At 32.9% G+C, this 19,442-nt stretch overlaps 3 protein-coding genes across 3 annotated transcripts; 2 read left to right on the top strand and 1 right to left on the bottom strand.

Annotated features, from left to right (window-relative positions):
• Positions 1–2,498: 2,498 nt before the first annotated feature.
• LOC126857529 (CD9 antigen-like) lies at positions 2,499–6,959 on the bottom strand. Its single transcript, XM_050607037.1, has 4 exons — positions 6,493–6,959; positions 3,950–4,261; positions 3,592–3,864; positions 2,499–3,475 (listed from the first exon to the last, which is right to left on the bottom strand). The coding sequence occupies exons 1-4, from the start codon at positions 6,553–6,555 to the stop codon at positions 3,323–3,325; spliced, it is 801 nt and encodes a 266-aa protein (XP_050462994.1). The 5' UTR covers positions 6,556–6,959; the 3' UTR covers positions 2,499–3,322.
• Positions 6,960–7,346: 387 nt separating this feature from the next.
• On the top strand, positions 7,347–10,888 carry LOC126857520 (serine/threonine-protein kinase grp). The gene is made up of 7 exons (XM_050607021.1): positions 7,347–7,863; positions 8,146–8,369; positions 8,480–8,800; positions 9,364–9,567; positions 10,080–10,300; positions 10,392–10,526; positions 10,599–10,888. Exons 1-7 carry the CDS (start codon positions 7,802–7,804, stop codon positions 10,797–10,799), a joined length of 1,368 nt encoding a protein of 455 aa, XP_050462978.1. The 5' UTR covers positions 7,347–7,801; the 3' UTR covers positions 10,800–10,888.
• Positions 10,889–11,018: 130 nt separating this feature from the next.
• Positions 11,019–19,310, top strand: LOC126857514 (probable peroxisomal acyl-coenzyme A oxidase 1). Its single transcript, XM_050607004.1, has 11 exons — positions 11,019–11,451; positions 14,883–15,042; positions 15,223–15,391; positions 15,909–16,032; positions 16,119–16,238; positions 16,357–16,472; positions 16,548–16,717; positions 17,248–17,410; positions 17,562–17,905; positions 18,017–18,272; positions 18,496–19,310. Exons 1-11 carry the CDS (start codon positions 11,334–11,336, stop codon positions 18,754–18,756), a joined length of 2,001 nt encoding a protein of 666 aa, XP_050462961.1. The 5' UTR covers positions 11,019–11,333; the 3' UTR covers positions 18,757–19,310.
• Positions 19,311–19,442: the final 132 nt, after the last annotated feature.

Below are 19,442 nucleotides of genomic sequence, written 5' to 3'. Positions count from 1 at the left end.
AAATAAAAACTTTAAATTTGAAATTTTAAAAACTCCAACTTTATTTTCTTTTCTCATTTATAGTACAGTGAAAATTATTATCTAAATAATTAATTGTTCTTATAACACATTTCTCAAATTTTATAAATAATTGTTGTATAAGTTATAAAAACATCTAAGGAGAAAAAAAAACCATATATATTTATTCATATATTATATTATAAAATTCGATATATATATAAATATATATGGAATATGTCCATAATGTTCTTATATTCTATAAAGAATTCCAGCAAAGAAAAAGACAAACTCTGATAAACAACTCGAGAAATAGTCGGTTATTAATATCCGTAAATGTTTTATTCGCCATTCTTTACATAATTTACTAATCATAATTAAACACTATAAAGGTAGTATCTTTATTTGTAGAGAACTGCATATATAGTGTATGCAAAATGGAAGTCCTTTCGTGGAATACAATTGTCTCAATTTCATAATGTATAATAATAGAGAGAGCGCAAATAAACTTTTTATCATTACAATCAGAATTTTACGTTTTATTCTTGCACGCGCAAGTGTAATAAAATTTTACATTTATAGATTTATTTAGTATTTTTATCTCTTATATTAAACGGCAGACAACTTAAATATGATGTGTACAAATATAAGATTGAAAAATATAAACTTGCAATATAATCGATAATAAAATACTTTGATCAGAAATTTGTAAAAAAAAAAATTGTAGATACATATGTGCGTACGTATCTGTGCGCGTATACGAGTATTAATACAGAATCGAAAGAGTATTGTACGATCTTTAGACAAAATACGTATTGCTATTACACGCCGTTTCGTATTTTTTTTACATACAAACAACAATTACACTTTTTAAATTTTTTTATATAACATCAATAATTTCGTTGCCTATTATAGAATTATTTATGTTTTATTTAAACGGCGAATATATATCGAGTCACGATGATTTAACAATTGATTTGATGACGAATTTTAGCAGCCTCTAATTTAATCACCTCTTTGGATTTTCGCTCGGGACAATTATCAGAGTGGCCAAATGACCAAAAACTTAATTTTCAAACAAAAATGTTTAGATTATTGCTCATTTTTTCATAATCAACACTATGCAAAAATCTTTAAAATTACAATAATGCGTACATTATAAATACTTGATGTACATTATATAATTATAAATAATTATATAATGTACATCAAATATTTAAATGTGTATTTCAATTTTTATAATATGCAATGCATCTTTAAATCATTGCATATAATCAATCACATGATAATAAAAATGAAATTAGAAGAAAGAGCACATATATTATATAGTATATCAAATATGACACAAAGATTCGAAGACACGAAGATTAGAAGACTATTTAGACTCTTATTTTATAATGGTATAAAAATATTGATACTTTAATAAAACGCTGCCTAAAAGACAGTATTTTCGGTACAATAATATCAGCTGCAATTAATACAATTTACAATTAAAAATTAAACACATTACTATTCATGTAAACAGAGGAATAAGCAGTACTTTCTAAAAAACTGGCGGTAACGGTTACTGCTACATTTCATAGAACATATATAAATATAATCGCATTATTAATATATGTATATAAAAAATAATATATATAAAATATAACATATATCATGAGACAAAGCAAATAAATTGATACATTAATATTAATCATTTCTATGTAGACTAGACACTATAACGATTGCGCTGCAAATTAAAGTACATCAGGGGCTATCTGATGATATCCTACGTATGTTGATGTTTTTTTCATTCATTTTGATTCACGAGATTAAGCGTCGAAAACATTAACTAATGTAAGACGTGAGGATTGATTATACATTATACATTTATCTCTTAATGTGAGATTTCTGTACTCAGATCATTAAAAACTATATGAGTAAAAAGTTAAATAAAAACACAGCTTTTAATTTATTAGCGATTAAATGAGATAAAATTAGAACTTATAGTAATGCAGTTTAATATTGTTTAAAATATTAAACACAAGCTATTAAGATAAATATATCAGATACAACAAAATATATGTGCTTTTTGTCATAAAAATAATATTTCTATAATATTTTGTTTCATATTATGCAATTTTCACTTTAAAATACAATTTTCTCTTTATATATCAACGCAATGCACTAGTTTGGTTTACTACTTTGGCCCGAAGAAAATCTAACTGATGTGTAGGTACCTTGTGAAAGATATATATTAAATGCTTATATGTATATATATATATATATATATATATATATATATATATAAGTCTTTAAACTAGAAAAAATATATATTTGTATATAATAGAAGAGCATTCTTTTTGGCAGTAATCGGAAAAACAGAATATAAAACGTTCTCATTCAAACATTAAATTTACAATTAATCTGTCTTTTGTGCGGAAAAAATCAAGATTCTCTTCTCGAATATATATATTATATATATATATATATATATATATATATATATATTTATATATATATATATATAAGATATACAGATGTATAGGTATAAGGATCGACATAATATTGAAATTCGGTAATATCGTAGAAGTAAATGTAATCAATATTAAAAATCTTCAGGAAGCATTTATCTAATCAGACTTTTTTTACAGTACTGCTGTTGCTCTCAAAAATCTTTTTTGATTGACTTATATACACTAAATGATTATATTTGCACCAATTTAAATAAAATATAAGCCTACTCAAATTGGTGCAAATATTTCTTCAATTTTATCTTATTTTTTATCCAATAGCCTCAATTTTTCGCATGGACATAATCTTTCTTTGAAATTTATGTACATGTCTCGATAAAGATTACATATATATAATTATATATTTCAATTTAAAGAAGATACCTGTGTGCATAATTTATCTTTGTACCCTTTTAAAATATAAATCAATCAAAAATTCGATATAGTATATTATTCATGCTGGTATGAATTATTTTGCACATTATAAAGAATTGTAGATCAATCTTGTAAAATGCATCCATATCAATATTAAGTTATTTACAAAGAAATAAACTTATAAAATGGTGCTACCATATTATATATATAAGATCTTGAATTGGTCCCAAAATAACGCGTACCAATTCGCATAAGATGATGATACAATCCATGGAATAGTTATCCAATATATCTTGTTTACAATTAGGAGGCTATTTCGGCCACCCGATATAATCAAATGTAAAACACATTGGCATGGAAAAATAAAATTTCGATATTTTTCGTACAGCATTATTGGGACATGGGAGGGAATTCAGCAAGACGAAGAGATTCTTACGTGATATATGCGATAAATCAGTTTAAGCTTTGTATCTATCCGACGCACCGGCTTCGCAGCAACAAATTAAAGCGAGTATCAAACCAATGATTTCGACAATCAGAACCAGTATTGCCATAATCATAACGTGATAAGTTTGACCTTTCAGCGTGTCCACCAATTTTTGCGTGCATCCCTGCAATAAAAATTTTTTTATCTTATACTTTACAGATATTTAGTGCACAATATATCCGTGTAAAACATTTTACAACAGATATAAAATTAAAGATATAAAAATATAATAAGCGTTACCTCGTTGTAGATCGCAGGACTCGCAACTCCAGCAATTTTCATGTTGCGACCCTCATCACAGGCAGTACTCCCTATATCTCTGCAACATGATTCTGGTACTTTAAATATGTTATTGGCGTCGCTGGAGACAGTCAAACTAATTGGAAGAGAGGGATCCTTGCTCGCGTACTTGCTGCCGGCCCAATCCGCAGGTCCACTGGCTCCGCAGCATTCAAGACCGGATTGAATCGCGTCCATGATTTGTGTACGACATTCTACCGTGCCATATTCGCTCTACAAAGATAATGCAACATCTGTTTATGTACATTCCTAATATACGATTAATTATAAATCGAATAATTACAGGGCGAAAAATTACCTTAACAGTGTTTATCACGGAAGATCTCAACAGTTCGTCTAGACGTTCGCTGTTAGTGTAAAGCCAGCCTGCGAAAGCTATTTGAGCGACGATAATGACGAGCATGATGACGAAGAACGTGATTAGACTACACCGAGAATGCTTTAAGGCACCGCAGCAGCCTAAGAAGGCGACTATGAACATGAGGATCCCAGCGGCGAGCAGGATATACAGACCCGTGTCGTAATTGTTGCCTTCTTGAGCAATCGATACCAAAAATGTTTTGTCCGCTAGCATCCATGTTGCCAGGACTATCACCGCTATTGCGATAATCTGGAAAAGAAATATATTTCGCTTAATAAAATATATGTATCTATTAGGGAGATATATTCTTATATACTCTACCCCTGTTTGTTCGTGTAATTTTATTCATAATTTATCTCTGGGAAACTCGAATTCGCGCGACAGTTCTTTTACAATGAAACGCTGTAGTACAAAGGGTACAAGTTTTCAAATACGCACAGCGTACCCCAGCAGGATGAGACGAAAGCTAACGAGCCACTTTAACAAACCAAATCCAGCACAGGACAGGACAAGAGAGGACGCAACATTTACAATGGAACAGTCTGTCCGCCAGATGTGGCGGAGCCTCCATTTAAGCGCGCGGATTTTTATGGGGTTTCCTGTGTGCGTGCCGCGTCTTAAAACGCGTTTCACCGGATACCGAGTTCATGTCTTAAAAGAGATTGTTAACGCTCAAAGTACCGCGCACCATTTTCAAGTAGATTAGTCAATTAGCTTATGTAAATGAATACGAATAAAAATATATGTTAATACGAATCTTGCTGGAGTCAAATATTTGTAGACGAGAATCTTCTCTGTAAGTAAAAGAGCTAAGAATTTTTGGAGTCAAGAATGCTTTTCTCGCGGCAATTGGCAATGACATACGGTCTCTATTTGCGAGGAGATAAGATTGAAGAAACGCAAAAATATATTAATATGTTAATGACGACTTTGAAAAAAAATTGCTGAATAGGGAATTTCGATATTTTTACACTTGTGTGCAAAGAAATAATATCCGCTTGCGTGCAAAGGAATAAGTGAAAAGAATTTTGGAGATACACATTTCTCAAAGATATACACATGTGCAATGTCTTTTTAGAAATGTCCTTTAAAATATTTATTCGTAATTAATTAAGCATCGCGCTTTTATCGCGAATGATTGAAAATATGTGAGAAGAATCTTTATTATCTCTATTTTAAGAAAATGCTAACTTTACTAAACGCGGTGGCTTTCAATTTATGCATAACCGAGAGTTGCATAAGCGTAGCTTGAAAAAACTTCCTGTATCCTACTTTTTATTCATCCCGAGTCTATATGCGAGCAGAATTGATGTAAGAGCGTGTACACAACAACTAAAAACGATCCGGTGAATCAGACAGATTCCAAGGAGCTAATATCAGAGCTAATAGCGATCGCGGAGTGACTTGAATCTGAAATGTCAAAACAATCGTTCCTCTTCTCGATAAAGTAATGTCGTAATTTCATCGCGACGAAACATCACGTAGATGAATATTCCGAAATACAATATCGAAAGATGCTCTCTTTTGCTGCGATACCCGTAACAAAGGGAGATGAAAGAGGAGAGATACGAAGAGGAGGAAAAAGGAAACGGGGCCGCGACGTGGGCCGAAAGTTCGTAGGAGGATCTCGTGCTCGTTCTCTCTCTCTCTCTCACTCTCTCTGTCTTTGAGTCTACACAAAACTATATTTAAACACGCTTTTATCTAAGATGAATATTTCGTAATTACATATGTCCGGATTTCTTTACGTTTGTCCGCGCGCGACAAACGCGCTCAGAGAGCTAATGTAGTGAAAGAGGTCGTGTTATTAGCATTAAGTTAATACTCGTTCATCTCGTTGAAAATTTACGCGCATATTATTCCAAGGTCTCTCACGTCTTTTCAACGATTCTTCGGTTCACGTTTTATACTTTCGGCCTGCACTTTAAGTCATCATCGATATTTCAGTCTCGGACGCGATCGCACCCACACGCAACTCGCATTCGTAATCCATTCGTATTCGTTCACGGAAAATAAATCTCTTCTCTCACCTTTTTTTTTTTAACAATAAAATTCTAAGAAAATGGATAATAAAATTTAATTTTCCTATCGCGACGAGAAGAATTCAATAAATGTGAATGCTTCTCATTTGCAGAGTGTATAAATGCATCATTGAATATCATAAAATTAACATCGAATCAAAATACGAGCGAAAGGCTATCGCTAATAACGATTGCGAGTTACAAGAAAAGCAAAAACTTTCGCAAGATTTATTTTTTCAATTAAAATTTATATTCTCTCTCTCTCTCTCTACATTAAATAATATATAATTAATAAAACAAAGACAAATCGCCTGCTCGCTGAGAAGGAAAAACGCGCCTTCTTCGAATTAGGTATCCCGGTGAATTAAATCGCCCGCGGATGGAGAGAAAACGCGCGCGTATTGATTTGACAGAGAGAGAGAGAGAGAGAGAGAGAGAGAGACGCGAAGGGGGACTCACCAAAAATACGAAGCTCACGGCCACCAGCGCGTACTTGCCGAAGTTGTAGCAAAACGTTCCCATTTTGTTTCTCTCTCTCTTCGCTGAAATTCTCCTCGAAGGGTGGAAAGGACGAGATCACGCGACGACGGATTCGTATGCGATCCGATTCGCGCGTCGGACACCAAATGTCAGCGGGAGATATCGCACCGTCCCTTCCGAGATGCGTTGTGAGCGGAAGGACGCCCGCGCGTGCCTCCTCCGCTTCTCGCAGATGATGCTCCGATTCAAGGGATGCGCTCCGCTTTTCTTCGAGTCGACGACAAAGAACAGGGCGATGTTATCGGTGCGACCTTTCGCGTTTAGGCGATAAAAGTCACGCGACGCTTGCAAGATTTTATCAGCTTTTCGCGAACGACAGTCACAATACACCGGAGCAGACGCCAGATTGTCACTGAGAACGACTGTCGAGCGCTGTTGGCGCTGTCATGGACCAAAGAGATCGCTAGATGGGCGCGTGCGGCTGCGAAAAACAAACGTAAGGTCATTAAATATGTCATGATGTTGAAAACGAAAAACACACAAAATTTAATACCGCGGTAAACATTTATAAATTGCAATAAATGATGAAGAAAAAGGATTTTATAAAAATCGTCAATTAAACACTAAATTATGTAGTAAGATTTTAACGTGTTCAATGAAAGAAGAAAGAATTGAGAGAAAAAATCGACCATCGATAAATTACCCACTTTCCAATCCAAAACAAGGAGCGTTTTCAATACGATAAACTTTAATTGCGAAGCGGACTTAATGTATCGAGAGTAGCGACAGCGCTCGATCCATCGTTCCTTCTCTCTCTTTCTCTCTGTCGCGTGGTCCGGAGTTGCGCGAATTTTCATGGGTTCCGGAAGAAACGTATCAATTTTCGGGGGTTTAACGCGATTTATATTGTCAATTGTACGCGGTGTCGCCTCGTAGTGTCGCGCGGCATCATAAATTGGCGGGAGGGCGCGATGGTAATTTTTCGCGCCGTGCCGGCTTTCGCGTGAAATCGCGCGACACGACTCCTCCATGTAACCCGCTGTAACCACGTGCTTTGAATATATCCTGTCGGCCGTTACAGCCGACTCGCTCTCGCGCGCGCGGAGGTGTCCTTTCCGCGACGTCCTTTCGTCCGCGTCCGACGTATTTTCGATTTCGCGGATTCACCTCTCGGGACGACGATTAAGATCGTCGTCTGTACACGAAATACGCAATTATTTTGCGCAGCGAGCCCGAAAGGCCGACCCGTGAACGTTTCGTCGCGTCGAATAAAGAAAGGCATGCCGGAATGATCGAGTTCGTGGACGGCTGGTTTTTTGGCCACACTTTGGGCGAAGGAGCCTATGGCGAGTAAGTGTCTTCTTGTTTTATGTATGATTTTTATATTTGTACTTTGTTTCGACGAATATGTTTGCGATTCTCGAATGATCCATTGTTCCCATTGTTCGAGCTAGATGTGTTCCAGTATTCGTCATGTGGTTGTTAATAGAAAGTTTTAATACTACTTTTTTTTTATCTCAAGATTTTTATAGGCAACAAGAGTTTATATATTTAGTTAGAAAAATGTGTTATTTAAGATAATAAAATATTGTGTGAGTGTAATTACAATTTATTCCATGTGGCTAATTACAGGGTCAGATTGGTCATAAACAAATCTACAGGCGAAGTTGTTGCTATGAAAATGATTGACATAGAGAAACATCCAGATGCAAGTCAGACAGTTCGCAAGGAAACTGCTATTCATCGTATGATGTCAAATCCTAATATTATACAGTATTTTGGAAAGCGCAGCGAGCCTAACATGGAATATATATTTTTGCAGTATGCTTCAGGTGGAGAGTTATTTGACAGGATTGGTAAGATTTAATTAAGAATTGATGATGTAAAAATAAACAATGTACAAGCTATTTTATCAAATATTTTAGTGTATAAAGAATATATAAAATGTTGAATATAATCTTTATAGAACCTGATATCGGTATGCCAATATGGGAAGCACAGAAGTATTTTAGACAATTAATTTCTGGAGTAGAATATCTACATTCCCGAGGAGTTGCACATAGAGATCTTAAGCCAGAGAATCTACTTTTAGATGATAATGATAATTTAAAGATAAGTGACTTTGGATTAGCAACAATATTTCGTATGCAAGGGAAAGAACGTTTATTGGAAAAAAAATGTGGAACATTACCTTATGTCGCACCAGAGGTATTAGTACGACCGTATCATGCAGAACCTGCGGATGTATGGTCTTGTGGCATTATTCTTGTGGCTTTACTAGCTGGAGGTAAATTTCTTCTATAAAACTATATGAATATACAGGATGTTTTAGGAATAGGTAACCAAACTTTAGGAGTATATTTTATTTGTTTCAAGTATAAGAAAAGATTATATAAATATGATCTAGAAACGCTTCCTTTCTAAGATACAAACACTTTATATTTATTATGGAGTTTGTCCAATGTAGATATACTTTTTTATCAAAAGTAAATAATAATATATATAATCAAATGAATTGGCTTTGCAATAGAATCAATATATTAAATTTCAGTAAATATAATGAAGTAAGAAATTTTGTTACTTTTAAAACATCCTGTGCAAAAAGAAAATAATGAAGGCTATTTATGACTTTAATATTATTCTTTATATCTCTAGATTTATTACAATTATATGTAATTAATTTATTTTGATAAAGTTATTCAAAGTTGGAATTGGGTTACTATTATTTTACATTGAAAGTATATGATTGTAACATAAAAGTCAATGTGCCTTCAAATGTAAAACCTATTAAAATATCTAATATCTAATTTACATTTCTCAGTTTTTAACTGGTCCATATCTGAAATATAGAACTGCCGTGGGATCAACCCTTGGCAGAGTGTCCCGAATATGTTGCATGGAAAGAACGGAAATATATGTCTCTCACACCATGGAAAAAACTGGACAATTCGTCATTATCATTAATCAGAAAAATCCTTGTGGATTCGCCTTCTGCGAGATACAAAATATCAGACATTAAACAACATAGATGGTTTGTTACAAGCTTTGTTAAAGGTAGGTTTTTTTAGATCAGTACTTGTAGAAAATTTAAAATATCTAGTATAAGTGTATTTTTGTTAATATTTATAAATACTAACATTTATAGAGACTATAGGATAGTGTTTACTCAGTCAGGTACTGAGTGACTCTGAGTATTAATAAAATTACTCAAAGTAACTTGGTACCTAATTTAGTGGATACTGCATACAACGAATTCTTATTGCTTCTTTTCTGTGTAAGTTGCTTTACGTTAATTAATTAGATGCACATACACAGTATATGGTTTTATCATCAATGAAGCTCTTGCCTTTTCTTTGGTAATACAGCTCTATGAGTTTAATCAAGCATCATAAAGCTAGATTACCAAAGCAAAGAGCATTGGCATGTTCTCCTAGACTGGTATATGTAAATAGTTGTTTTATGTAAAATAGTATAACTAAAACTTTAATAATTTTATGCAAAATCTTGATAGATGTTACATTTCTCACATAAGATATTGTTATAAATAAAATATCTATAATTTATAGGTGATGAAGTAGATGCACGAAATCACTTGAATCAAGCATCTACAGAGGATGAAAGTTTAAGAAATGTTTGTTTGTCACAACCTGAATTCCCTCGAACGGATAATGGTAATACAATTCAATTTAATTTAGATGAGCGCCCAGTGTTTTCATTTTCTCAACCTGCTCATATGGAAGATCTTTTATTATGTACACAATTACAAGCACTTACACAACCCAGTCAGGTACAACATACTTTATTAAATAATGTACCGCATTATATATTATCTTGCATAAATAATTCTACTTGCTACTAATTTCATATTCTACTTGCAGCAAAATTCTTTCCAAAGATTAGTCCGCCGAATGACTAGATTCTTTGTTAAGATAGAATGCGAGCATATTGCAAAGAGACTAATAAGATATTGCGAGAAGGAAAATTATGTTTATCGTGTTAATGAGTTTAATGTGGTAAGGAAGATAAAATTCAGAAATAAACTTGATTTATCAAAGAAACATAATGATATAGTAAATTATTTGTAGCTCACAATTTCAACGACAGATCGACGAAAAATGCCACTCGTCTTTAAAGCTAATTTTATAGAAATGGATGGAAATGTATTGGTCGATTTCCGCTTGTCTAAAGGATGTGGTTTGGAATTTAAAAGAACATTCATTAAAATTAGATACGCAATGGAAGACGTTATTCTGAAGAGCTCTATGGCATGTGCGAAGAGTCAATAGCAGTGACAGATACATAATAAATATAGGATCATGTAATAAATATTTTGTATTTTGTTTCATATATTTTTATAATAAAATTTTTCAGTCTTTTTAAGAAATAAAATTTTTAATATCCTTTTCCCTAAAAATTTTTTTACGTATCTATTATATATCATATCTCTTAAAAATAGAGTTCTTTTTACATATAACAGCTCGGTTATCCGCAAGCTGTTGCGGCTGTTTTATCTATGTTACGTCCAAGTCTTTATGCTAAATTGTAAATTTATGACGAGATGTCGTTAGCATCGTGCCTTGCTTGTGTCAATTTGTCAGTTTATTCGAGGAAGAGGGAAGAGATTGAATGAAGCGTACACGGTATGACAGCGCGTACAGTAGTGTTCAGTTTGCTCGTGGTTGCTCGGTGGTTCGTCATCGTGACGCGATCGCGTACAAGAGTATAGCCGGTAGTAGTTCATGCGGATATATTTGCGGATGCTTTGGAACGTGTGACACATTATTCCGCAAAGTACAGCTGAACGAGTTGAAAGAGCCAGAATGCTGACGATAAACGCGGACCTGCGACGTGAACGTGAGAGATGCAGCTTCGATCCTATGGAGCTCACGCACTTCTGGGACGGCGATCCGGAGAAGACATCACAGCGACGTGAGCGAGGTGTGTCATTTTCGTTGATTAAAATTCACGCCAAATCTCACGCGTTCGTACGTTTTTCTGTCACTTCGTGGCATTCCCGCGTTTATTCAATAGCTGATCGGCGATCGCGCGACCATTTGAGATTGGAGATTATCCGAGTAATTACACGAGAAAAGAGATTGAACGCGCAAATACTGCGTTGTGCGAGCTTTTATCAGTTCCCTTTCGCTATGTCTTCCTCTCTATCTCCATTTCTCGCACAGTCGCTCCTGTTGCTCCATATAAAATGTAGTAGACGTTAGACTGTATTTTATTTTGTTGAAGGAATAGATTAAAAATTATTGCTATCATACTATTATTTATTATGTCAATTTATTTATGCATATGCATATTTCGTAACATTTCTTAACGTGATGATGAGATATGCGAGAGAAAATAAAAAGGATAAAAACGGACGTGATTTAGTGTGGTATGGCAACAGTGAGCAATAAATTTACTTGATCGGCAAAAAAATGATGAGTAACAAGAGCTTTAATGCAAAATTGCTAATAGTCTACGTCTACAGACACACACAATTATATTTAAGCGTCATAATGAAAATGTATAATCGCTCATAATATTTTTTATCTGCATTCTCGCGCGTATCCGATTAATAAAGTGCAGAGAGACAAAAAATTGAAACAACTAGAAAAATATTTTCTTTTCTTTTCTTTCTTTTTCGTTTTCCTTCTTCTTGCTGACAATGTACGAGTATTTTGTCCATTATTATCAAACATTGTTAATAATAAGTCTCGTTCTCGATTTATATTCCACGCAACAGTCTCTCAGTAATAAAATATTGATTTAATAATTCTTACAATGCGCTAATAATGTTATCGCTTTAAGGAAAGGATTATATCTGTATGCAATATACATTATTACAAGTGTTCTACCAATTTGAAATATGAACAGATTTATAAGCAGTAAGCAGATGTTTAAGCAGATTTATAAGCTATTTTTTTACTAGAATATTTTACAAAGATTAAAATATTCTTTGTCCATTATTATCAAACATTGTTAATAATAAAAGAACCTGATTTAATTCAACGTATTTGTTTTGCGAGAACGGAAGTATTAATTACTAAAAGTAAGAATTGTAAGAAGAAAATTAAAAATATTATATTTCTCTCACCGATATTATTTATTCGGTTAATTATTCATAGCGACAATGGCCTAGCTTACACTGATAAACTTTTATGTGTATTAATATTATACTGGCCTATCACAAACATTTCATTCTTTGATGTACTTGTAATATTTAATACGTATTAAAATATATGCAAACTAGGCCAATACGTCATATATCTTATAATGATGCGTGAAAATAGTTTATCGTATTGACGCTAACACTTTTTATTTTAATGTATTCATATTATTTTTATTGTATGGTCATATACGAATATATAAGCGCGCTGATAAATATGCAAATGTTTATCTCTTCTCGCTATCTATTATGATTTTTCTAACGCCATAACTCAATGTAAAAATATTTTGATATATATTTTTATATTGCTATGTATTTGTTATGCTACGGATGAATATTTTACCTAATGTTGTAGATAGATGTGCTGTGTCAATTATGATAGAAATTTCTCGGACTAGTTTTGACAATCAATGTGTATACGTGAACATATATCGAAATTTGTTGTTAAATAAAATTAATTGTTCTCTGAATGGACAGTTCGTGCCGTGATGAATATAAAAAGGTCTCGCTATCTCTTACAATTAAATCGCTGATCTTATTAAAGATTTATATCTTTTAAATACCGCGATATATATATATATATTCAGGTTGACAGGCAAAAAATAAATATACGGAAGAGTGATTTTTTTAATTGTTCAATGTCCAAAGTAAAATTAGATGATTCAAATATCATATATTCATGCTTTATTGGTTTGATTATTTATTAAGTGTTACGATTACTTGCAATCATGTCGTTAATAATGACTCATGAAGTAAGATATACGAATGACTTGCAAAAAATCTTGTTATTCTGCAAATAATGAAAACAGCTAAATCAATAAAGAATTAAATTGATTAACACGTTAACTGCCGTGTCACCCGTATTCGGGTGACAGCAAAAGTTCTCATCAGGCCACGTCACCCGTATTCGGGTGACAGCAAGAGTTCTCATCAGGCCACGTCGGGTGACTCCTTCCAAAGGATTTCCGAACATATTTAGATAAATATATGACAGGAGATAATAATACTGTTGAATTTTTTTAAAAATCGTTTATTAACAAAATTATTTACAGTGCAAAATATTGAAGCATTCACTGCAAAGTTGCGGTTGACCAGGGCAGCTTGGACAAAAGTAGTGGGTTTTCTGAGATTTGCTCGTGCCTTTGATCGTTCCAGTTCTTCTCTTTTATTTGCGTAACACCGCTTGCATGCGCGTCTAAGGCTTTTCCCCAAATTATTTCTGCGAACGGCGATGCATTTATCCGTATTCCGTATCAGAATCTGATGATATGATACGATTTACTTTTCTTCTTTTGGGCAATCTGATCACTTCCTCATCGCTGCTATCCGAATTTGAGCAACTAGCGTGACTAGTCTTCCTTTCACTGCGATATGAATCACTGCACACTGACTTTTCATCTTTCTCTTCACTATTGAAAAATTATGGGCAGAGATATTAGTTGTACTACTCAGTACACGGCAAAGATTACAACTGCTCGTGCAGAGTAATAACGTGATAAATGAGGATCGTAATAGATATCGGGGTGAGAGTACCGAAAGAAATGTAAACAGACATGCGGTAGCAGAGCACGCATCTTACAGTGGCACGGGTGGCCTGACGGGGATTTTGTTGTAAACACGCGTGGCAGTCAACGTGTTAAAAGTACATTTCTCTTGTTGATCGACATTTTCAATCGCTTTTTTTTTTGACAAAGCGAGGTAAATTTCTGATATCGAATAATGTGCGTGTTAAATATTTCACCCAAAGATTCTAATTAAAATAATTAAAATTTAATTATAAATTTAATTTGATTTAAAAAAAAAACTGCTCATAATGCGTATAACATGTATGAAAAATAAATCATAATATATCTGTTTATGAAATAATTTCGCAATATTTAGAATTATTATTGAATGAATCGATAATATTTGCAATGTGTGCATCGATATAGCAAAACCGTTAGTTCCTGATAAGATACTGATAAAGATTATAAAACGTTATTCTCTCTCTCTCTCTCTATTTTTTAACTTTCAAAAAGAGCTATATGTATTATGTATGGCAATAAATCAATCATCTGCTTTATGTAATTTGTATTGCCGCCATAATTTATTCGTGTGTATTAATGATCTTATTTACATACATGATGTTTAGTTTGACATTATTTTATATTAATTCAGAAAGTTCATCAAATTAATTTCGAGTAATGTGATTCAAGAAAATTATTTACAGAGGACTTCTTCCTAAGCGATCCGCTTCTGCATGATAAAATTCCTGCAAAATATAAAAGTCATAAGGAAGTTTACGAGGAAGCGATAATGAAAGGATGCCGTGTGATAGAAAAAGTGCAACAGTTACATGAATCGGGAAAAGGCGGCATGGACGTTTTTTCGTAAGATATTTATGCGCATGTTAAATAACGTAGTTTTATTTCATTGCTGAAAAGAAATGTTAAAAGAAAATATTAAAAGTTTAATGGTTTGTGAAAAAAAAAAAAATCAATTATTCATTAAATAAAGGATTCTTCCACAAGAGAGTATCATTTGATAGAAATGTTTGTGGTGTTCCATAGACAAATTTTAGGGGGCATGTTAGGCTCAGCGATACTAAAAGATGGTAACCCGTTGACGCTTCACTATGTCATGTTTATACCGGCTATCATGGGACAGGGCACCGTCGAACAGCAAGGCTACTGGATATCCAAAGCTTGGAGTTGCAATATTATCGGTACTTATGCACAGGTATGTTTATGAATTACGATATCAGAAGCAAGAGAAATCATTTAAAAATTTTTTTCTTGTGAAAAATATGACGAAATTAATTAGTGTGCTCTCATATGCCATCGTTTGGACATTTGATCATATTGATTGATAAAAAACATTAAAAACTCTTTTTTATATATAATTATTTTAATATTATTAATAAATGCTCATCCAGATCTTGTAGTAATCAATTTTACAAGATTTACAACTGGCAATTAATTTTGAAAGAGTGTCATTTTGGTATGTTTTCAATCAATCTACCAATATTATCAAACGCGATCGATTGATGATCATATAAAAAATTAATTTTTAAAAAATATATGTCGCAAAAAAAAATGTACATAATTTTTCTCTTAATGTTCGATATCTTCATTCAATTTGACTACAATGATGAATCAGAAGCATTCTTAATCATGAAATTATATAGAATTTTCGATTGTTACGATATATATCTTTTAAAAAATTATTAAATCCAAAGTGATTTGTGTTTTCTTAGACGGAGCTTGGTCATGGCACATTTATCCGAGGCTTGGAGACTGCAGCAACTTACGATCCCAAAACCAAAGAATTCATATTAAATAGCCCTACTCTAACGTCATATAAATGGTGGCCTGGTGGTTGTAAGCATTATCCCTTAAATATACTAATATCCGCGAATCGCGCGCGCGTACTTTATAACAGGCTTACGAAAGAAAAATGCTTTCAGTGGGTCATACGGCGAATTATGCAATTGTCGTTGCGCAATTATACACGAAAGGGGAGTGCAGAGGTATCCATCCTTTTATCGTGCAACTTAGGGATGAAAATACTCACGAGCCTTTACCGGGTATGTTCGTACAAATATGCACTTTTTTGCGATGAAAATTTATATATTTTATCTCTTTCTCCCGCTTTATTTAAATTGATCGGAAAATTTATATATGAAATATTTGTTTTCGTTTTAGGTATAAAGATCGGTGAAATCGGTACCAAATTAGGAATGAACGCATCCAACAACGGCTTTCTCGGCTTCGAAAATGTTAGAATACCGCGTGAGAATATGTTAATGAAGAACTCTCAGGTAACGGAAAAAATAAATCATTATGAACTAGAAAATGTAGAAAGTTTTAACGATCTTTTTTTTGTGCATATTCAGGTATTGGAAGATGGAACCTATGTGAAAGCGCCTAGTGATAAACTCACATATGGTACAATGATGTTTGTTCGAGTAGTATTAGTACGTGATATCTCTAATTACTTATCGAAAGCGGTGACCATAGCTATTAGATACAGCGCAGTAAGACGACAAAGTCAAATAAAATCCGAGTATGTAAAGTATGATGTTTTATCGAGTTTCTATTGTTATCTTATCTTGTTTACATATTCTTGAATATATATATATATATATATATATACTCACGAATAACAATTAGTTATTGTATATTCAATTAGTATATCTATTCGGAATATTGAGAATTTGTTTTAAATACAAGCTTTTTTTTCCTTTTAACCAGATAATCTAAATTTTAAAATTTCTTATGTTCTGAAAGATACTTCATAATATATTTGCAATTCACATTTCACGGTTAATTAGTTGAAATAATGCTTCATCAAAAGTTATATATCTTATGGCTTCTATATCCTCACTGCAGTCATATTGAATTATGATTGCAATGAAGAAACAGGAGTTTTAATGCACTATTTCAGAAATCTTTTTAATTTAAAGAAAACTTATATTTCTATGAAACTGACGCATTACTCTCCGCGTCTGGTTCTTATTAGCCTGCGATTATTTAAAATTTGTGATTTTTACTTGAGAGCCTTAATTTCTTAAATCGTCTTTTAATTTATTTCAGCGAGCCAGAAGCACAGATCATAGATTATGTTACTCAACAATATAAATTATTTCCCAATCTTGCTGCATGTTTCGCGTTCCGAATGTGTGCCGATTGGATTTGGGAGATGTACAACAATGTGACTGCTGAATTAGATCAGGGAGAGCTAGAAAGACTTCCTGAGGTGTGCAAAAGTCTCTTTTATACACTATTAAAAAAATACAAATCAATTATGTATATTACATGAAAAAATAATTTCACATGATAAAGTTGATTTAGGAATTAGAAATACTTATCTCGTTTTATATTAATGAAGAAAGAAAATTGCTTTTTAGCTGCACGCATTGGCATGCTGTCTAAAGGCAGTTGCATCATCAGACGGAGCAACTGGCATCGAACAATTACGATTGGCGTGTGGTGGACACGGTTACATGGATGCCAGTAACTTGCCGGGGACTTATGGTTTAGTGACCGCCGTCTGCACTTATGAAGGTGAAAATACCGTTCTACTACTGCAAACGGCTAGATATTTAGTGAAAGCCTGGAGACAAGCGGTCGGCGGACAACCATTACCACCGACCGTAGGATATTTAATTGTTATTTCGCGTGGAATAAAACAGCGCCCTTGGAAAAACACTTTAACATGTATCGTGCAAGCACATCAAGCAGTTGCGGCAGGGTAAAAATTTTATCGCTATATATAAAAAAAAACCACATTTGCAAATAGAAGTTTAACATAGCATACATCTCAGTGTAATTTCACGATCGCAATTTATAATTTTGCTTGTAGTAAAATTCGCTTGGCAACGGAAAATATGGACCGCAGAATACGTAGTGGTGCGTCGCCGGAAGATGCATGGAATCAAACCAGTATTGAGTTAGCACATTGCGCGGAGTCACATTGCCGAGCTTTCCTAGTGACGAGATTCGTCGAGGCCGTAAAAGGACTGACTACTGTCTCGAAGCAATTGCACGAAGTTTTAACGCAACTTTGTGAATTGTACTCGATATATTGGGTCCTGCAACGACTCGGAGACTTTTTGCGAGTCAGTATATATATATATATATATATATATATATATATATATATATATATATATATATATATATATATATATATATATATATATATATATATATATTATATACACTTATAAAATTAAGAAAGAGATCGCTGTTACAAAATTAAAAGATCATAATTTTGTTGCTGAATATTATATCGCGACAGTTTTTTGTACAATAATATAACGATGCATTTTATAATTACAGTTTTCCTGTCTGAATAACGAAGACGTTCCAGCGCTTCAAACACGCTTCGAAGAAATGCTTGCTGCAATCCGTTCAAATGCCGTTGGTATCGTCGATGGATTCGATATTCGCGACGAGATCCTTGCATCCGCACTCGGCGCGTATGACGGAAACGTATATCAGCGTCTCTTTGACGAGGCGATGAAAAGTCCATTGAATCAGGAGAGCGTAAACCAATCCTATCATAAATATCTCAAACCTTTTCTTAAAAGTAATTTATAGTATCCTATTTTTATCACAAAATAGTCAACAACAACCTTCTATTCTATTATAATAAATAAGTTTGTGTATGGAAATAATTGCAAACATTTTTAAATACGTATTAAAATGATTTGCATAACTTTGTATGCAAAACATATTATATTTCCTGATGGAAGGGTGAAAGGGTGGATTTTACACGATGATTATTTGGAAATACTGCAGTGTAAATTTGCAAAAACTAATTTACGCGCGTAACAAAAATAATCTGGCTTTTTTATGATATAATAAATCATTGTCGCACAATATATTATATTATGTATTAGTATTACATATTTTTTATGGAATTATTACATTTCATGTTAAAATGTCTTTTAAAAGATGTTTTTATATGACATTTTAATAGAAGCGTTTAAAGCATTTGGAAATATATTAGTCTATTATATAATCGATACTCGATATTAAAGCAAATAAATTGTTTCAATATCATATCAATTCAATAAAGTGCTTTATACGTTCATAAACTAATTATAAAAGATTGATATTTTTGATAACGATATTTCATAAAGTATATATATATATATATATATATATATATATATATATATATATATATATATATAATGCATATGTAAATGAAGACATATGTGCACAGTATTGTTTTACGAATAGTAAGCTCACCTTGGGATGCATTAGTAAAACGAAACTCT

This window comes from Cataglyphis hispanica, chromosome 21 (assembly GCF_021464435.1).
Source record: "Cataglyphis hispanica isolate Lineage 1 chromosome 21, ULB_Chis1_1.0, whole genome shotgun sequence".
NCBI classification, from domain to species: Eukaryota; Metazoa; Arthropoda; class Insecta; order Hymenoptera; family Formicidae; genus Cataglyphis; species Cataglyphis hispanica.
This window is presented reverse-complemented; position numbering and strand designations above follow the sequence as displayed.